The sequence below is a fragment of the Microcebus murinus genome, chromosome 2, assembly GCF_040939455.1.
Source record: "Microcebus murinus isolate Inina chromosome 2, M.murinus_Inina_mat1.0, whole genome shotgun sequence".
NCBI classification, from domain to species: Eukaryota; Metazoa; Chordata; class Mammalia; order Primates; family Cheirogaleidae; genus Microcebus; species Microcebus murinus.
Window position 1 is genome coordinate 47,971,513 of NC_134105.1, and position 15,559 is coordinate 47,987,071.

The 15,559-nt window shown below is 35.6% G+C and overlaps 1 protein-coding gene across 2 annotated transcripts in view; it reads right to left on the reverse strand.

The window, feature by feature from the left end:
* TM2D1 (TM2 domain containing 1) overlaps positions 1-15,559 on the reverse strand; it is a 37,951-nt gene that overhangs the window by 1,050 nt on the left and 21,342 nt on the right. The window contains exons 6-7 of one of the 2 annotated variants that reach the window (XM_075998861.1): positions 9,844-9,936; positions 1,168-1,252 (exon numbers count right to left, since the gene is read on the reverse strand). In XM_075998861.1, coding sequence (XP_075854976.1) covers positions 9,892-9,936 — 45 coding nt within the window. In that variant the 3' untranslated portion in view covers positions 1,168-1,252; positions 9,844-9,891. Of the gene's footprint in view, positions 1-1,122; positions 1,253-9,843; positions 9,937-15,559 lie in introns of those variants that run through there. The other variant, XM_075998855.1, reaches the window with a different exon arrangement.

Below are 15,559 nucleotides of genomic sequence, written 5' to 3' on the forward strand. Positions count from 1 at the left end.
CTCAAATCTTGTGGGATCTATCACTGTTTAATATCATGACAATAACTATCAGGTATATTCCATAATTTTACTGTGAGAAAAGAAAAAAAAAAAAAACCTACCTAAAAGCCTCAGGTTGTAATGTTAAAAAAAAACAAAAAAAACCCCAACTACCTAAAGGGCCCCAAATTGTACTTTTCATCCTATTTATACACGATGACATAAAAAACAAATGTCTCTTCCCTTCCTGACCTCTAGAAGCAGTTATAGAGCTGACTGAAAATCCTAGTAATACAAAGGTGGCCAAGACACCTACCCTGTCTTTCTCTCTGCCTGTCCAGCTCTGTGAAAACTGCTAGGTAGTTCAAAGTGAACTATTACCCAAAAACTACCCTTCACCCTACATGTTACTATACATTGGATTTCTCCATTACAGAGAATGATTACACCAGGAAATGGTTTTCTTGATATTCTATCAAAATCCTTTCTGAGAAAAATCTTGCATTATTGGAAGATTATTAGAATAGAATAAACGGTGGCTGAAATAAAATAGTGGCAGAGTCCTAAAGAACCCGAGAGTTAAACCAGGAAGACTGATAGTATCTCTGACTTCTGTAGGTACATTACGGATTTAAAGCTAAGGCCAATTAATAATTCCCATGGGCAAGGTCAAACTTTAGGTTAGAATAAATGCTTATAGGTAGTTTAGATTTAGACTCTATCAACTTTCAGGTTTAGGGAAGAAGAAAAAGAAAAGAGGTTAAATATTGTAATGACCCTTGGAGAAATGGGCAGCAGAAAATATCTGCTATATTGAATTATTTATAGCACATACTTTGATCATAATCATCATATAATGAGTATCTTTTTGCTTTGATGTTATTTTCTTCTTGTGAACTTTGTCCTTTAACCATATTCACTGCAGAGAGTCTGAACTGGGAACTGCAGGAGCAATGCACATACATAAAAATATTTTTCAAAGGATTAGAGATGTTTCAGGCATATGTACACCTGAGTTTCTGCATACAAAAAGAGGTTTATGACACCAGATGATCTCTTAAAATTTCCTCTGTTTCTAAAATTCTCATAATTTTATATGAATAATATGCTACTATAATAAGATTAGATATACATATCACTTACTGTTTCTTTTTGAAAATATTTATGGATATAACTGTGTTTTTCTAAATGTTTCATTAGTAATACTCAGTCTTGTAAGTCTGGTTCCATAATAATCTATAATGTAACTACTTCCATCTGAAGGTCCAACAATCTAGAAGAGACAAATTTTCAAAATTACTCATTTTACAAAAGATATTTCACAACAATTTGAATTTACATTTCTCAATTGTTAATAAAATCATTTCAGTAGCAACAAAAATCCAACTCAAACAAACTTAAAAGAGTAATTTAGGGCCAGGCGAGGTAGCTCACGCCTGTAATCCTAGCACTCTGGGAGGCTGAGGCGGGAGGATCGCTTGAGGTCAGGAGTTCAAAACCAGCCTGAGCAAGAGTGAGACCCGGCCTCTACTAAAAATAGAAATTAATTGACTAACTAAAAATATACAAAAAAAATTAGGCTGGGCGCCGTGGCTCACGCCTGTAAACCTAGCACTCTGGGAGGCCAAGGCGGGCGTATTGCTTGAGGTCAGGAGTTCAAAACCAGCCTGAGCAAGAGCGCCGTCTCTACTATAAATAGAAAGAAATTAATTGGCCAACTAAACATATATAGAAAAACTTAGCTGGGCATGGTGGTGCATGCCTATAGTCCCAGCTACTTGGGAGGCTGAGGCAGGAGTTTGAGGTTGCTGTGAGCTAGGCTGACACCACGGCTCTCACTCTAGCCTGGGCAACAAAGCGAGACTCTGTCTCAAAAAAAAAATTAGCTGGGCATGGTGGCGCATGCCTGTAGTCCCAGCTACTTGGGAGGCTGAGGCAGTAGGATTGCTTGAGCCCAGGAGATTGAGGTTGCTGTGAGCTAGGCTGATGCCATGGCACTCACTCTAGCCTGGGCAACAGAGTGAGACTCTGTCTCAAAAAAAACACCCAGTAATTTAGTAGCTCATGTAGCTAAGAAGGATACTAGGGCAGCTCACAAGATCAAAAGAAAAGCTGCAGGAAACAAGGCCTCAAGGATGAATTCAGTTGCCCCATGAGGCTCTTGGTTTGGCCTCCCTGCCTCTTTCCTTAGCTCTGCTTTTCTTCATTCTGCAGACATGAATTCTCAATCGCTTGCCAATAGCTCTAGAGTCATATATTCCCAGCTCAGCAGCTCCCAATATAAAGAAAGAAAAATTTTCTTCCCTAGTGTTTATATACCAATTTTAGGGAAAGACTTTCATTGATCTGCTTGGTTTTTATGCCTATTGCTGGACAAATTACTATATCCAAGGGAACAGGATTAATATAATTTGCCAGGCCAGGCTCCCTGTGGGAGATGAGGTAGTGTGATTGACAGTCCTGCCATAACCACCTGGAATGGAAAAGGAAGATATAGACAGAAAAAAACCACACATTCACTACAATCATCTTGTCCATATATTCACATTTGTGACAATCCAGTTAACATGATCTCTACTTATCCTATAAGGTAGCAATCTTCAAACTATAGCCTTAAGACTTATCAAGGTGTAGGTGGGCCCACAGAGTTTTATGGGAATTAATTTTGAGATCCTTGATTCTCGTAATACTCTTTGTAAAATGAATGGTATCTGCCTGATACCACACTTAGTGGAAGCATCATTACTAGTTTCCCTCCTCCCCCCTTCCCCTTTCACTGTGGTCCTTCCTCCAACTTGATAACAGTAAAGCATACCTACCATCAAAGGGTACCCTGAGTCTTATGATGGCACATCACCCACAGCTATAAAAAGCTCTGAAGAGTCAAATAAACACGTAATTTAAAATATTGAGGCCGGGTATGGTGGCTCACGCCTGTAATCCTAGCACTCTGGGAGGCCGAGGCTGGCGGATTGCTCGAGGTCAGGAGTTCAAAACCAGCCTGAGCAAGAGTGAGACCCTGTCTCTACTATAAATAGAAAGAAATTAATTGGCCAACTAATGTATATAGAAAAAAAAAAAATAAGCCGCGCATGGCGGTGCATGCCTGTAGTCCCAGCTACTTGAGAGGCTGAGGCAGAAAGATTGCTTAAGCCCAGGAGTTTGAGGTTGCTGTGAGCTAGGTTGACGCCACAGCACTCACTCTAGCCTTGGCAACAAAGCTAGACTTTGTCTCAAAAATAAATAAATAGGCCAGGCGCTGTGGCTCACGCCTGTAATCCTAGCTCTTGGGAGGCCGAGGCAGGCGGATTGCTCAAGGTCAGGAGTTCGAAACCAGCCTGAGCAAGAGCGAGACCCCGTCTCTACTATAAATAGAAAGAAATTAATTGGCCAACTGATATATATATAAAAAATTAGCCGGGCATGGTGGTGCATGCCTGTAGTCCCAGCTACCCGGGAGGCTGAGGCAGAAGGATCACTCGAGCCCAGGAGGTTGCTGTGAGCCAGGCTGACGCCACGGCACTCACTCTAGCCTGGGCAACAAAGCGAGACTCTGTCTCAAAAAAAAAATAATAAAATAAATAAATAAATAAATAAAATATTGAACTTAGCAAAATTTTTAATCAAAGGTCCAAAAATACATTCTGCCATATCTGTTCCAAAGATGCATTCCCAATAACATTTTATATTTTTGCCTAAAAATAATTTGCTGAATTTGTAACACACTTACACGCTGTTTTGATCAATTGTGTATCATTAATAATTGTAATGATGACTCAATCCAGAAAACAAAGAAAATCTTAGAATATTTTAATTTTAATGATTAAGATGATTAGTAGGAGTTTTCAAGTATAAAAATATATTACATTAGGATAAAACTCTGTGGAAGAAGAGACATAAAAATAAAGACTCAAGGAGAAAAAGCAATATAAAAATTACAATGGTTAGTGAACAGTTCATTTATATCTTTTTTAAGTGAATGATATTTAAAATCCTATGGTATTTATATTCTGTTGGATAGATTTCAAAACTGATGTAACAGTTTTATTTAAATATGTCAATATTTGCAAACTAGAAACTACATCCTTTGCAACTATTTAAACTTATGATGGAAAACTTAAATGTCAATTTAAAAATATGAGAAGGGTATGGACTTTTTTTTAAATTGAAGGACATTGCTATAAAGCAGTCTTCATTTTTAAAATAAATTTGGTCTTAAAAGCTATTCAGCAAATATTAAATTCCTACAATATTCCAGGTACTGTGATTGGCATTATACATAAAACAGTAAATAAGATACCATCTCTACCAACTGGAAGCTTATTTTAGTGAACTATAGATGTTAACAGTTATAAATGTTACTTATACATTTAAGTAAAAATTAAAACCTTTTTAGTGGCCAAAGTCACAGAGGAAACTACCATGAGCATTAAGCCAAGAAAGAAAAGAATAGGTAACTAGAAATTACAACGTATTTTGAGACTGTATGAGGTAAACAAAAAAAACGGTAAAGCCTAGCCGGCAGAAACAGGCCAAATAATATGGCAAAAAGTTCCTAATTTGGAATATGTATACAGACTACAATTTAGCGTTTTGTCCTATTATCTTTTTCATCCTACACCATCTCTACTGATAATCTTACTTATTCCTGTTGAGAAAAAGTATCCAAAAGTTAGAAATAAGGTAAATGTACAATTGAGTGACCTTTTAATATCATACATATTGATATGCATGATATTGAAATGAGCCCTACCTGAAGCTCATTTGACTTTCTCAGGAAATGTAACTTTTTAAAAACCGATTAGGGGTAGGGAGGGGTGGAGGGAAGAAAAAACAAAGGGAAAAATAAATAAATAAAAACTGATTAGGGCCTGGACATTTTACAATCTTGTCAAGTTAGCAGTTAACTTGTAGAAAAATGATAATGTGTTGGTTCCCTCGCCCCCAGCCTGTAGAGAACACAGCCCCCAAAGATTGCAGTTTTATTGCCTGGCTATATATGATCCAATTTTGTATCAAACTTAGCAATCTTATTACAGCATTTCTTTTTTTTTTTTGAGACAGAGTCTCACTTTGTTGCTCAGGCTAGAGTGAGTGCCGTCACATCAACCTAGCTCACAGCAACCTCAAACTCCTGGGCTCAAGCAATCCTTCTGCCTCAGCCTCCCGAGTAGCTGGAACTACAGGGATGTGCCACCATGCCCGGCTAATTTTTGCTATATATATTAGTTGGCCAATTAATTTCTTTCTATTTATAGTAGAGATGGGGTCTTGCTCTTGCTCAGGCTGGTTTCGAACTCCTGACCTTGAACAATCCGTCTGCCTCGGCCTCCCAGAGAGCTAGGATTACAGGCATGAGCCACCATGCCCGGCCTTATTGCAGCATTTCTTTCCCCTCAAACTATTAATTCTGGTTCCTTGACAATCGATTCTGACATGGTAATTCCACTTTTCTTTCCACTGATTCATTCATTCAGCCTGGGCAAGTAAAGAAATTCTGGGCAATCGCCTATCAGACATGTTCATTCAGGGACTTACTTACTCTTAAGAAGATATACATGAAAGGAAACAGGTCTTTTTATACCCCTGAAAATGACTCTATAAGGAAGTGATGCTAACCAAAGGATCTGAAGATGGCAGAGAGAAAGAAGCTAAGAAGAAAGGAAAGAGGGAAGATTGAATGGATTGGGATCCTTCATTAGGTCCTTTTGCTAATAAATCTTAGAACTACCTTATATACAGATTGCTATACAATATAAAATGTGTTACAAGTAGCCAAATTCTAATTATGCGCTTGTCTTCAATGCCTCCTACACACCACTTGCCAGGTCACCAAAACACAACACTAGCTGCTTTTCTCTGCTAAAACAATTTGAAGAACTGCCCCAAAGACAACCAAATTAAGTCAGTAAGGTAAAGAACTAGACTGAAAGGAACTCTTGGAAGAAAATGATCAAATAATTTAATCCTCTTTGGATCTCAGTTTTTCTTATCTATTATAATAAAGAATAGAGCAAGCTGTAGGGCAGTTTTTAAGTTCTAATGTCTTCTATGACTACATTTAAATGCAAACACCTCAGCTTAAGCCTCTACAAAGTATCATATTAATATATTAATACTTTTCTATAGACTATCCTAAGAAAATTGTTCTCCCTATTTACTTTTAAAAAAAACTATCAAGTATAAAGGTTTTAGCTATTCAGATCCATATTCCCTAACCAAAACTAAAAAATAAATCCATATTTAAGCATTTCATATACATACATATAAATGTACAAATTCTAAAATCCTTCATTATGAGTATATTATTATACTGTAGTTATAAAATTATAACAAATCTTTTAAAATATCCCATACTGGGAAATTTTTTACTCAGTGAATATGCCCATGTCCATTTGTTCATTAACAACAGAGTACATGAAACCTAAAATTATGAGTTTATTTCTCTGCTAAGAAATATCCTGAAGCCAAATTGTGAAGTATTAAGTATTTTCCATTCAATAAGCTGGGGAAAATTTCTGAAATCAAGGGGGAGAAGAAAGACCATTTACACTCTTAAGCAATTTTGCACAATAGATATCAATGTCTCGTATGCAAGAAGCCCTAAAAATCTTGAGAAAACAACTTTATACATAACCCTCTGTACTAGTTTCCCAAAGCTGCTGTAACAAATTGCCATAAATTTAGTGGATTAAAACAGAAAAAACGTATAGTTGTGGAGGACATAAATCTGCAATCAGCATAGCCCCATGTCCTACAGAGACTCTGGGGGAGAATCTTGTCTTATGTCTCTTTAAGCTTCCAGTGGCAATCGACATTTGGCATTCATTGGCCTGTGGCTCTTTTCATTCTAAGGACACTTGTCATTTGATTTAGGGCCCACCTGGATAATATAGGAAGATACCCTTTTATCTCAAGATCCTTAACTCAATCAAATCTGCAAACCTCCCTTTTCCAAATAAGGTAACATTCACAGGTTCCAGGAATTTGATGTGGATATCTTTTGGTCTCCCATATCCTTCTTCTATGGAGATGGCTGATAGCAGTTTGGAAGGATTAAATGAAAATTTCTTCTTTCATGACATTTCTGATTGTTTTCATCATGAAATTTTATTTGTAGGTTAAAATGCCGTATCACAAATTGTGTACTTAAAGGGGTAGGCTTTTCTATAGGTGTAAACTCTACATCAAGAAGAGTAATCAGAAAATTTTAAAAATACATATTAACTCAAACTTTTTTCCTTAGGGGTAAAAACAAAAACAAAAACACACACACACAATTAAATAAATAAAAATACATATTAAAGTCAAGAATGTTGGCCGGGCACTTTGGGAGGCCAAGGCAGGCGGATTGCTAGAGGTCAGGAGTTCAAAACCTGCCTGAGCAAGAGCGAGACCCCATCTCTACTATAAATAGAAAGAAATTAATTGACCAACTAATATATAGATAGAAAAAATTAGCTGCGCATGGTGGCACATGCCTGTAGTCCCAGGCTGAGGCAGATGGATTGCTTGAGCCCAGGAGTTTGAGGTTGCTGTGAGCTAGGCTGACGCCACGGCACTCACTCTAGCCTGGGCAACAAAGTGAGCCTCTGTCTCAAAAAAACAAAAGAATATTAAAAAGTGGTCACCAAATTTCCTGTTGTTTTTATGTTCATCTTTGATGCTCACTCTAATTCTCAATAACCCTTCCCCCTACCCACTCACAGGTACCCACACAAATAATAGGCATTCACTTAATATGGAAAATGGCTTGGATACACATTTATCCTTTCAAATGTGATGTTCCTTGAATAAATATACATTTTTAATTTATCTGAATAGTACTGTGTTGTAAATTTTGTTGAGTTTTAAACTATTTTCATAGTACACTACAATTTTAAGACATTTCCATGTAGCTGCATGTACATCTAGGTAAGTGCTTATAATTACTGTCTAGTGTTACAGAGAATGCACCCATTCCCCTATTGGTAGACATAACTAGAATGATTCCAACTTCTGCTACAGTAGACATCTTTTTACATGTCATTTTGTATAGGAGTTTGAGTATTTGGGAATTATATGCCCAGGAGTATCTCTTTATTTATTTACTAGTTATTTGGGTGACCTGCCCTGTGAATTATCTATTATTTAATAGCTTACTTTGCTGATTTAACTGTTAGGCCCCCTATCATTTTCTCATTGACTTGTAGAAATTACTTGTATATTCTAGATATCAATTCCTATTGCCAGTGTCCTTTTACTCAGTCTGTTAACTGTTAAATTCATCTATGGTATCCATTTTAAAACTGAATTTATTAATTTTAAGGTAGTCAAATACATTGGTTTTTTCCCCTTGCCTTTATGTTTTTGGTTTATGCTTTCAGAGCTTATTTAAGAAGGCTTGATCCATCCAAGGTCGCAAAGATACTGTTTTCATTTAGCTTTAGATAAAATTTATCTTTTTCTAAGTATATAATATAGAATTGAACAGAGACTTAAGTTAATATCTATTAATTTGTGTCCTTCAACAGATGACTAGATAAATAAAATGTGATATAAATATACATGCAATAGAATATTATTCAGCCATAAAAGGAATGAAGTTCTGCTTCATTATCACTGAAGCTTGAAAAGACAAAATAAAATAAGCCAGACACAAAAGGACAAATATTATGATTCCATTTATATGAAACATCTAGAATAGGCAAATTCATAAAGACAAAAAGTAGATTAGACGTTACGTGGAGTAGAGGTGGGAGAAGAGGGAGTTCTTGCTTAATAGGTATGGTTTCTTTTTGAGGTGACAAGATTTGGAAGTAGACAGTGGTGTTGCTTGTACAACATTCTGAATGTAATTAATGCCACTGAACTGTACACTTAAAAAGGTTAAAGCGGCAAATTTTGTTACATATATTTTACCACAAAGAAAGAGCTTACTTTATTTGAACTTTATTAAATAATGTTATAGTATTAATATTTGCAATTTATAAACTTTTGATTTTGTAAGTATAAAAGGTATTTTTGTTTGTACATGTTTAGATAGCATTCTATTAAAAGTAAACTAAAGGGGAAAAATGTGGTTACCAGTGAGTACTTTATCACCTAAACTTTAGCAACAGATATGACTTTTAATGGCTTTGTAGTGTCACTGAAGTCATGATTCTTAGGTAACTCAAATATTTTATAAATTTCAAATGTAATAAATGAATTAAGAAGCAAAAGAAAAAATAAGAATACTTTATATAACTCTATCAATGCACCCTTTTTCTACCTAAAACATTTCTGAGTTTCTCCATACAAAGAATGTGAATATTAACACTGGTAAGATCAAGCAACCTCCTGAAGGCCTACTACTCTGATGACAAAAGATAACTCAGCTATCTGTAATTACAAGATAATGATGTAGCCTGTGTCCATCCCAATTCCCCTAAATAAGTAACTGTATATTTTCTTAAAAGTCAGATTACATTTTTGTGTTCCGGAGCTAGCTTCTGTGTGTGGCTAATTAAAGATGAAGCCATTAAAACCACCCGATTAGTCACATTTTAATTAAGCATCAAAACTCCTACACAGTGCCAGAATTTATGCATTCAGAAGCCCTGACTTCATTTGATTTAAATATTTGTTAGCATTAATCCTAAATGACTGATATAAACATTATTTTTCAAGAAATGAGTAAGATTCACCATTACATATCCCTGAGGAAAACAGTTTTAGGATTAGTCTCAGAACCAGTTTAAGATACCTTGTGGTTTTTTGTTTTGTTTTGTTTCGTTTACTTTTTTTTATTATTTTTTCTTTTTCTTTTTCATGTTTAAGCACCATCCCAGATACCCTGTGTTTTGAAAATTCCCCTTCAGGGCCCAGTGTGGTAGTTCACACCTGTAATCCCAGTACTTTGGGAGGCCAAGGCAGGAGGATCACTTGAGGTCAGGAGTACAAGACCAGTCTGAGCAACATAGCGAGACGATGTCTCTACAAAAAATTTAAAAATTAGTTGGTCATGGTGACACGTACCTGTAATCCCAGCTACTTAGGAGGCTGAGGCAGGCGGATCACTTGAGCCCAGGAGTTTGAGGTTGCAGTGAGCTATAATGATACCACTGCACTCTAGCCTGGGCAACAGAGTAAGACCCTATCTCCAAAACAAACAAAGTGACAGGCACACAGTTATATAATTGTTCTATAATGAAGATTTATTAATCTTATAATCCAATTAAACAAATATATATATAAATTCATTTGTTGATGGGTACTTAGGTTGATTTCATATTTTGGCTATTGTGAATAGTGCTGCAATAAATATAGGAGTACAGATATCTTTGATATATTGATTTCCTTTCTTTTGGATATATACCCAATAGTGGAATTGCTGGGTCATATGGTGGTTCTATTTTTAGTTTTTTGAGGCACTTCCATAATGTGGCTGCACTGATTTACATTCTCATCAACAGTGTACCAGGGTTCCCCTTTCTCCATATCCTCACCAGCATCTGTCATTGTGTCTCTTTGATACAAATCATTTTAACTGGGGTAAGATGATATTTCATTGTGGTTTTGATGTGCATTTCTCCGATGATTAGTGATATTGAGCATTTTTCATACTTGTTCACCATTTTTATGTCTTCTTTTGAGAAATGTCTATTCAGATCTTTTGCCCATTTTTAAATCGGATTATTTCAGTTTTTTTTGCAATTGAGTTGTTTGAGCTCCTTATATTTCTGCTTATTAATTCCTTGTCAGACGGATACTTTGCAAATATTTGCTCCCATTCTATAGGTTGTCACTTTACTTTGTTATTTCCTTTGCTGTGCAGAAGCTTTTTAGCTTGATATAATCCCAATTTTGTCTTCTGTTTTTATATATTGTTGTCCTATATCTAGCAAACTGTCAAGTACTTTGACCAACTTTCCCAGCACTGGTATACACTTTGGGAGATTACATGTTTAGTCCTTCCTTTGGTCAAAAGGGCACAGGCTATGTCTTTGACCAAACTGGCTTACATAAAAGTGAACATATTATAGCTTTGGCTTTATTTATGCTCTAAACTGAAAAGCTTAGGCTTTTTTTTTTTTTTTTAAAGAGATAGCATCTAGTTTTGTTGCCCAGGCCGAAGTGCACTGGCATAATCATAGCTCACTGTAGCCTTAAACTCCTGGGCTCAAGAGATCCTCTTGCCTCAGCCTCCCAAAATGCCGGCATCACAACCGTGGGCCACTGCACCCTGATCAATCTTAGGCTTTTAAAAACGTTTGTAAAATTCAAAGAATTTAAATAAGATAAAATCAAGACTCTTTTTATATATTTATTATTTATTCACTTTTTTTTTTTTGAGACAGAGTCTCACTCTGTTGCCCAGGCTAGAGTGAGTGCTGTGGTGTCAGCCTAGCTCACAGCAACCTCAAACTCCTGGGCTCAAGTAATCCTTCTGCCTTAGTCTCCCATGTAGCTGGGACTACAGGCATACGTCACCATGCCCGGCTAATTTTTTTCTATATATTTTTAGTTGTCCAGCTAATTTCTTTCTATTTTTAGTAGAGACGGGGTCTCGCTCTTGCTTAGGCTGGTCTTGAACTCCTGAGCTCAAACAATCCACCTGCCTCGGCCTCTCAGAGTGCTAGGATTACAGGCGTGAGCCACTGTGCTGGCCAATACTCTTTTTTCAAACCTACAGTTCCCAAGGAAATTTATTATCAGAAATTTTATTTCTGGGCTGGGCGCAGTGGCTCTGGGAGTCCAAGATGGGAGGATCGCTCAAGGTCAGGAATTCAAGACCAGCTTGAGCAAGAGCGAGACCCCGTTCTCTACTAAAAATAGAAAGAAATTATCTGGACAACTAAAAATATATAGAAAAAATTAGCTGGGCATGGTGGCGAATGCCGGTAGTCCCAGCTACTTGGGAGGCTGAGGCAGAAGGATTGCTTGAGCCCAGGAGTTTGAGGTTGCTGTGAGACAGGCTGACACCACGGCACTCTAGCATGGGCAACAGAGTGAGAGTCTGTCTCAAAAAAAAATTTTTTTTTATTTCTGATAATAAGTTGATTCTATTATCTGACCACTCTTAGAATAGATTACAGGTTCCTTCAGGGCAAGGATTTCAAGTTATTATACCTAAATTGGTATTCACTAAACCTATTTCCAATGATAGCAGAAAACCTATTATATATAATTCTTCACATCAGCTTTCATTTTTATTCATTACCTCTCAAATGACCCTGTGAAATTTAGAATTATCTAAAGCCCTTCTATGGTCTGAATGTTTGTGTCCCTCCAAAATTCATACATTGAAATCTAATCCCAAATGTGTTAGTATTAAGAGGTGGGAATTTTGGAAAGTGATTAAGTCATGAGGACTGCACTCTCATGAATGGGATTAATGCCCTTATTAAAAAGGCTTGAGGGGGCTTATCTCTCCCTTCCACCATGTGAGGACAAATAGAAGGCAATATTAATAAAGCAGTGAACTCTTATCAGACACAGAATCTGCTAGTGCCCTTATCTTGGACTTCCCAGCCTCCAGAACTGTGAGAAATAAATTTGTTGTTTATAAATTACCCAGAAATTTTATTATAGTAGTCCAAATAGAGTAAAACATATCCTAAAGTAAAACAATTACTTTTTAAAAACTACCATTTTTATCTTCTCATCTTGCTTGTAGTTGGCACAAATCACACTTTTCATAAGGTGCGTTCAGTTCAAATCAGCAAAAATTTCTGAGGGCACACTCTATGTTTAACACACTACTAGTGCTATAGTGGATTAAGAAAAGTATCTTTTTCTCAAGAAATTTGTGTGTGAAAAGTCAAACCTGGTGCTTAAAAGTTAAAAGCTAATGCCAGGTATGTGACACATGCCTATAATCTTAGCATTCTGGGACCCTTAGGTGAAAGGATCACTTGAGCCCAGGAGTTCAAGCAAGGCTGAGCAACATAGAGAGATCCCGTCCCTACAGAAAAATTAGCTGGGCATGGTGGCACGTGCCTGTAGTCCCAGCTACTTGGGAGGCTGAAGCAGGAAGATCACTTGAGCGGAGGAGTTTGGGGTTGCAGTGAGCTAATGTCACTGCACTCTAGCCCTGGCAACAGAGCATGACCCTGTCTAAAAAAAAGAAAACAAAAAAACCACTAATACACAGCAGTATATAATTCAGCGCTAAAGTAAATGAGATATATTAAATACCAAACTAATGAGATATATTTTATAAATCTGATAAATTTATTTACAAAATTCATGTATGTTTTGGAGATTATACTGCTTTTGTGAATCTCTGTTGTTTATATAGTTATTAGTCCTTTAAGGAAATCCATTTTATAACACTGATAAGAATGAAAATGAAAGTAATTTCTTCCATATTGCACAGAAATTTTTAAAACTGTAACAAGGAAAGAGCCCTAGCATACTTCCTTCTAATAACTTTCTACATTCCAATACATATTTCCATTTTCCTTCTACACATTCTCATCTTTCTGATTTGTGACTTTCTTATCTCCACTTAACATAAGAAACTTTCTTTTCTTTTTGTTTGATACAGAATACATCAGTGCTTTTGGTACAATTTAAAATGCCCATTCAACAGCCCTCTAGTGTTTTGTTTTGTTTTGTTTTTAAAAAAGAAAAGCCCGTGTGAATGAGAAAAGAGGATTAAATATAATCAAAATATCCACATATTTTTTCTGATAAAAACTTAATGTTTCATTATATATACAAAAATATATAGACACAAAAGTATGAGTGTTTTCAAATCTTTAGAACTACTTACAAATAACTACATATATAGCAGTGTTCATAATACCACTGAGAGATTGTAAGCTAGATATGTATCAATGATTTAGATTTTGTTGATGCTTTCTATGTATTATTTCATAACATTTATCATTCATATTATTTGTATATTTTTAAGAACAAAAAAATAGAAACTTCCAAGGTTTATTAACAAATATATATAAACTCATGAAAGTATTTTCTGTAAATATAGCAACATGTAAAGCTTACTTTAGCAATATGTGCATTATACTTTGTATTGTTTTGGTTCAAAGATAAAATAACTAAACTCCTAGATTTTTGCTATAGACACTGTGAAGTACAGTATGTTTTTATAGATCTTGAATCCATGCCCAATACATTTATGGACTCATAGTCCAATAGGAAAACATTGCTATCACTAGGGAATAATATTTAATGGCAAAAAAGAAAAGAAAAGAAAAATAATCAGGCATGGAGAGGATGGGGAAGGAAAGAATAAACAAAAAGATGATAAACAAAATGTAAAACATCTATTGAGAAATTGGAAAAAATATATTTAGAATATAAATATAGTTTATATATTTATAGTAAAAAACTTATTTAATTTAGTGAAAAAAATTCTCTAAAACTAATATAGTCAACATCACATATTAAATATATTAAATAACATGTAGAATAAAGCTATACAACTTATTTGGCTATGTTTGAAAACTGACTTATTTGTCTTAGAATCAGAAAGCAGTCTAAATTGGCCATATCTATTAAAATGACTTATTCAAGGAAATTTACTGCCAAAATTCAAACACTAATTCTATACCTCAACAATTTTTAATGTGATAGAGTTTCAATCCCAGGAGTTCTTTAAGAAAAAAACTATTTATTGTCAAAAATTCAGGTATACATGAACCAGAAAGCAGTGGCTGACTCAAATCAGCTCTATAATTTGATATAACTAAAGCTACAAAGCAATGGTAATATCACCAAAGAACCTAGTATGAAAATATTATCTAAATGGTTGAGTTTCAAAGACACTTTGAATTCTGGATATCTTAACTTGAAGAATCCCAATAATACATTAAATTCCTTGGATCCTCATTTAAAGTGAGAAACTCATTTCTAAGCATATGTGCACAAGTACCTTAGCCTCTTCATGCCTGCTTGCCTGTCCCACAGTCAGAGAAGGGAGGATATTTGGTTAGGCATATGTTTACGAGTAAAGACAGAAAAATTCCAACTTTAAAACTAAATATTTTCCTTGTTTAATTCTGGTATCTTATTGGTCCATATGCTGCCTCCTCCTCACAGTATGGTATCAAAATCTCCTAGATTCTGACTTTCTTTTAAAGTATAATGATAACATCAAGAAGACAGGATTGAAGAGCAGAAATACTATATGAGAAAGCAGAGCAAAACAGATGATAATCTAAATGCACACTGACATACTTGCTGAAGACATTAGGTGCTCCATAAATGCTTGTTGAAATGCTGTTTGGCAACATTTGTTGGGGAAAATTCATCTCTTTCTCTACTTTAAGAATCCTCGTGAGTTAATCACAACCAGTTCAGTACAATTTAACAGAAAACATCTGGTGGCACTTTTTACATTGCTTAAGGACAGCATTTCACAAACTATGCCTGCCCCTACACCCACTGCAGCAGGGGAAAATAAGGTTAATGAGAGAAGCAGACATGAATATCAGGAGAGTCCAGGACATATCATTTGTTTATATAGATTAGGTCTTGCCTGAGGCCAGCCCCACTCCTAGATTTTCTACAGAGTGCCCACACATTCGTTTTTTCTTTTTGGCTTACACTAGAAGGATTTCAGTTTCTGTAATTTGTACCCAACAGAATA